A 6,047-nucleotide genomic window follows, 5' to 3' on the forward strand; every position below is an offset into this window, starting at 1 on the left:
AAACAAATGAAAATAATAATAATAATAATAAAGAAAAGAAAAGAAAGGGGAAAAAAGAATACTGCAGGCATTCTTGAACAGGAAAAAATAGGTATCGCCATTTTAGGCATAAGTCCACTGGGGCTCAGAAAGCGTAAGCAGGACCTGAACCTCGAACTCAGTTCTCTCTCCACGGCCGCCTCCTCCCTTCCTTAATCCTCCATTCACTCGCTCTCAGACGGCTACCTGGCACTTGCCATGGGTCAGGCCTGGGCTCATGGAGAAGGGGACGCGAGGTCCCTGCTCTGGAGGAGTCACATGGAAGAACCGACACTGTGCTTGTAGCCAGAGCCACTCAGGAAACCCCAGAGAGGGCGCGGGGGCGGGATCCACTTGACCTGGAGGTGTCCTGGGCAGGACTTGCTGAGGAGGTGACATTTCATCAGAGACCTGAAGGATGAGAGGGGCCCCTGAGGCCGTGGTGACATCCTCTTTCTGAACTTGCTCTGGACCACCTGATGGAGCCTGCCCTTCCGGGTGGAGGTGTGGGGGGCGCTCGGTCCTCCACCTCCGCCAGGCCGAGGGGGACTCCTGAGCACAGCGTGTGTGAATCATGTGTCTTCGGGGACCCTGAACCCTTGTGGGTGGGAGGCGGATGTGATGAGGCTGAGCCCCACTCCGGGGGCTGGGGAGGAAGCAGAATCAGCAGCACCTGGTGGAGCCAGAGCTCCGGGCCCGACCGGCTGCCTTTCAGCCCTCGCCTCTGCTGCGAGCGCGTCTTGTCCTCTGTTAAGTGGACACAGGGGCGCGCCCTTGCATGGGTTCTGGAGCAGCCAGTGCACGGGTGTGACCGGCCAGGCATGCCCTGGGGTGCAGAGGAGTGGGGGGATTAAACACAGTACTACAAGGCTTTTCCTTCCCAGCCGACCCCGGCCCACCCTTCCAGGGTCAAGGGGGCAGAACTGACGTTCCCAGTCCCTGCAAGAGTGAGAAGATGGCTGGGGACGTGGCTCAGTGCATAGAGCACTTGCCTAGCACGAGGGAGGCCCAGTTCAACCCCCAGCACTGGGAGGAAAAGTGAGAAAACACCACTAACCCTGCTCCACGCGCCACTTGGCCGGGATCTTAGATGACCTTGGACAGTGGTCTGGCCTCTGGGAGACTCTTTTCCCAGGAGGCTGGGCGAATGTCCCTGTGGGTCTCTGCTTCCTCACTCTTCCCATGGAAGACCCTCTCAGCACCCCCAGGACCCCCAGGAGGAGCCCCTGTGCTGGGGAGAAGGCGGCAGCTACCCTGGGGGACGTGTGGCTTCGTGCAGCTGAGGCTCTGGGCAGCAGGCCCTTCACTATCTGATCCCCTCCCGAGAAAGAGGAACCTGTGGGCTGACTTCAGCTGAACTGGCCAGAACAGGAACCAGGGGCCTCCTTGAACCCCGCCACGGTGAACCATGTCCTGGCCCCGGGTTTCTGTTCTCCGGTCAGGGCCTGCTGGTGGCCTGCTCCTAGCCTCCTGCAGCTCCCCAGCGGGCGGCACACCTTCCTCTCTAGAAGGGGCCCCTCCGCAGCAGCATCCTGGGCTTGGGCCCAGCCAGTCTGGGGGAGGGGGGCCAGCCTCGCCAGGGCCAGAGCTACGTGGGGAGCCCCGGGGAGTGTCTGGGGGGACAGGGCTGAGATAGACCTTCTCCACCGTAGCCCCTGTCACCTGGGACCTGACATTGGGCAAAGGCTCTTTGTTGCCGCTGCTGTTAGGAGAGAAGGCAGCAGAGGTTCTGAGAGGCAGAGTGACTTGCTCAGGGTCCCACAGGACTTGGCTGCTGGAGACAGGGAGCTTGGACCCTCCCATTAACGCCAGCGTGGCTGTCACAGCACCTCCTATCCCCCACCACCCTCCTCCAGGTACACACTCGGACTGGACTTTGAGGAGAAAAATATTTTTACAGTGTATGTATTTCTTTTCTAAAAGCTTTTGAAGGTCACGTGCTGATTACCTCTCTGGCTCCTGCCTTCTACAAAGAGGGAGACGTGCACTGTCCAGTCAGCGGCCACTGGCTATGTGTGGCTAGTGAGCGCTGGACGCGCCACTGGCCTGAACTGAGAGGTGCCATGAGGATAAAAACACGCACTGGATTTTTCAGGGGGAAAAAATAAAGTTTAGGTGAAAACCTCATTCATAATTTTTATATTAGTTACATGTGGGAATGATGGTATTCTAGACATAAAAAACATTAATTTTGCTTTTTTTATCTTTACTTTTTAAAAAAAATATATACTAGGAATTGAACCCAGGGGTGCTTACTCACTAAGCCACATCCCCAGTTCATTTTAAAAATTTTTTATTTAGAGACAGGGTCCCACTAAGTTGCTTGGGGCTTCGCTAAGTGGCTGAGGCTGGCTTTGAACTCATGATCCTCCTGCCTCAGCTTCCCGAGCTGCTGGGATCACAGGCATGTGCCACTGCACCTGGCTCACTTTACTTTTTTAATAGAGCTGTTTGAATATTTAATGGCGCCTGTGGAGCGTGGTGGTGGCTCATGCCGTATCTCACTGGGTGGTGCAGCCCTTAGAAGGTGCAGAGCCAGGACGGTGAGCAGTGCCTAGACGGGGGGAGCCGAGGAGGAGCAGCACGGCTCTGTGGGTGGACGTCCTGGGCTACCCGGATGGGCTTCCCAGGGGAGACGGCTGAGCAGCCTGAAGTGCCGGCCACACTGAGCACCGTGGTCCTGCCTCACTGGAGTGGGAAGCCCGGGGTACGGGGCACAGCCGGGGCGCTGCAGCCAGACAGTCCCGTCCCCACACCCCGCTCCTCCCTGTGTGACCTGGGCTACCCTGAGCTTCAGTTTCCTCATTGGCGAAATGGGACCGTGTCATGGGGATGGCCAGGAGGGTCCTTGGGAGGATTATCACCCGAGGCCGAGCTTGTGCGGCTGGACTTTGATCTCTGTAGGTTCTGCATTCCTTCAGATAAAAAAAGTATTTGGAAAGAAGTGTACCGAACATGCACCAGTTTTTTCCTGTCGTTACTCCCTGAACAATACAGTATGACAAAGATTTCCGCAGCCCTGACATTATTTGTGCAGACCTGGATATTCGTGGGGGTCCCGGAAACAGCCCCTCTAGGATACCTGGGGACAACTGCACAGCACACATTGCAACACTTGGCACTGTAGAGCTCAATACTCTTAGATGACAGACGTAAATCATTAAGGCGTAAAAGCGTGCTGGAGAGCAGGGTGACTTGGTTTGGAATGAGCTGACAGAGGCCCGGGCGGGACCAGCTCCTTAGTCAATGTCACCTTGCTTACCTGGTCCATGGGTAGAAATGGGCAGGCTGGTGGTTGGCACGCGAGGACACCGTGGCCTCGGCAGTGGCCGGGCCCCGTGTCTTGTCCGCCAGACTCTGCTCGATGGCCATCTGGACCAGCTCCTCCTCGCTCAGGCTGCTGTACAGGCTGTACTCCTCGTTGCCGATGGCCCGCTGTGGGCCCGGAGCGCTGATCTCCATCGCCATCCCCACCGCCAACCCTGGCCTCCAGAGGAGACACTCCACAGGGTGGGGGGCTATGGCAAGTCCAGGAACCCTGCAAGGAGACCGAGGCCATCTTGTCACACAGGATCTTGCAAGATAGTTTGCCCCCAGGGAAGGCCAGGCTTTTCCCTGAAGATCACACGTTCATTTTCTATTCATTCACTAGCAATATGATCTTCCAAAGCGCCCTCCACCTACACGCTCGCCACCCTTCCGACTTCGACTCACCAGGTCACCCATCCATCCACTCACCACCCGTGCATTTCTCCACCCACCCACTTATATATCTGTCCATCCTTCATCCACCCATGTATCCAAGCATTAGCCATTGACCCACCTGTCTGTCGTCTGTCCGTCCGTCCATCCATCCATCCATCCTTCCTCCCTCCTGCTCATTCCCCTGTTCATGCACCCATTTACCCTTCTACCCTCCCATCCATCACCATTCACCTATCTATCCAAACTTCCAACCATCCACCATCCAGCCAGCCATCAATCCACCCACTCACCCCTCTCTCCATTATCCATCCTCTGTCTGTCCACCCACTCACCCATCTACCCACAGGCCTTCCCTCCGTCCACCCTGCCTATATCTATTGGGGCATCCATCCACCCGACTTGTTGCTTTTTCTTATTTCAGGCAGCCTATCTAAACATGGATGCACGCATAGATTGACTGAAAGGTCACGTGCTGTGCCACTTCTCTGTGCCGGGCACTCTTCTGGGGACACAATACTGGATACACAACCATGACCCAGCAGACCGATCCCAGCCTCACAGAGCTCACCCAGCACGTGTACCCTCCTCCCTTCCAAGCACCCACGCCTCCTCTCCTGGCCTCCTGCATTCCTCCTCCCCGGGGAGGGCTGGGAGGGCCAGAGACGGATCAGACCCAGGCTGGCTGCTGCGGCTTTCCCGGCCTGGCTAAAATCAACCATTAAAAGGGTTTGCCGTGTTCGTTACAGGGACCCTCTTCTAGAACAAAAATGCCTCAAAGAGATCGGAGCTGGTTGAATCAACTACTTTTAGGAAATGAAATAAAACCAGTTGAGCCTGATTTTGCCTCGACGGGCTGGCTTCCGTGTGACTGTGGGTCACGGTTCTTACCCTGGCCGAGCACTGGAGTCACATGAGGCCTTAAAAAGACACCCCAGATCCCGGGGCTGTGCTTGGACTCCATCAGCAAATATGCACTTCCCTCCCCTCAGCAGAGGCCCCTCCCTTCAGCGTGGATATCAGTCTACGTCCACCTGGCTGGCTCTGCCCCTGAGGACACAGCACGAGCCGGCAGGTGAGGAGAGCTCTGGCAGTGCCCTCTGTCACCATCACCAGGAGAAGGAGGAGATTCCCCTGGAGCTGCCGCCGGGGCCCCTGAGAGAACCTGCTGGGGGGCCTGAGTGCAACCTGCCCGGGGAGCCTGCCCAGCAGGGCCTGCCGCCTGCAGCGTCCCCAGGCCCCGGCTGCCCTGGATCCACAGCTGGCAGCATGCCAACTCAGCTCCAAGAAAACGAGAAAATGCCAAGTGCCAGGGAGGACCCGGTACATGTCCTGGGAGGAGAGTAACATGGTAAAACCGCTTTGGAAAATGGATGGTGCTTGGACCACACACCCACCATGTCACCTGGATGTTCCCCTCCTGGTGGTACAGCCAAGTGCTCCCCAAAGACAAGGTCAGGAGTACTCACACAGCACTATTCACAATAGCCCCAGTGGAAAGGACCCACACGTCCGCCAGCCTTTGAATGGCTTTACACCTGGCGGTGCGCTCACGGGACGGACGGAGGGCACACACCCGCGACGACAGAGAAACTCCCTCTACACACAAGGGTGGACCTCTCCACATCGGCCTAACATTGACCAGATAAGCCAGGTAAGAACGAAGGCACATGTGACCCCGTATATACAAGGCTCTGGGACAAGCACAACTACCTACAGCCATGGACGTCAGGAAAAATGGTTCTCCTTGGGAGGAGCTGAGTGGCAGGGACATTGGGAGACCCCAGGGACCAGGTACTGCACCTTCCTCCATCGGGGAGGTCACATGTGGTGTAGGTGGCTGTAGGACCCCTGAATGTGCGTGGTTTGTGCATTTCTGTGGACGTGCATCACAAGCCCAGCCCAGCTACTTAAAAAGCAGACAGAACTAAAAAGCAGCTTGGGACCCGCCTCAGACCAAGTCAGAGTCCCCGAGCTGCCCAGGTGACTGGAACCACCTCTTGAAGAATGGCAGCCAGCAGGCAGAGGCAGAGGCAGGGGACACTGAGAGAGGGGGGCTGGAGTGGGGGACCCTCCCGGGGGAGGGGACTCACATGGACTCCTGCTGAGCCCCTTAGAGAATTATTTTGATTTATCCTTGTCACAGCCTTAAGAGTGACAGTCCTCTGCTGTGGCCTGCCCGGCCCTGGCCTCCAGCCTCAGGCAGACCTCACAGAGACCCCCCTCTGCACAGCACAGTAGAGCTGAGCTTCCTTCCCTTCAAAATCTGGTCCCCGCGCCCCTCCACCCCTGCCCCCCGGCACCCCTGGCCTTCCAGCAACTGCCGG

General features: G+C 57.2%; 1 protein-coding gene across 1 annotated transcript in view; it reads right to left on the bottom strand.

Moving 5' to 3' along the window:
• Asb2 (ankyrin repeat and SOCS box containing 2) overlaps positions 1-6,047 on the bottom strand; it is a 34,779-nt gene that overhangs the window by 20,042 nt on the left and 8,690 nt on the right. Inside the window, exon 2 of the mRNA XM_015495075.2 lies at positions 3,281-3,556. Within this exon, the coding sequence (XP_015350561.1) occupies positions 3,281-3,486 (206 nt within the window). The 5' untranslated portion in view covers positions 3,487-3,556. The remainder of the gene's footprint in view (positions 1-3,280; positions 3,557-6,047) is intronic.

This window comes from Marmota marmota, unplaced genomic scaffold (assembly GCF_001458135.2).
Source record: "Marmota marmota marmota unplaced genomic scaffold, marMar, whole genome shotgun sequence".
NCBI lineage: Eukaryota > Metazoa > Chordata > Mammalia > Rodentia > Sciuridae > Marmota > Marmota marmota.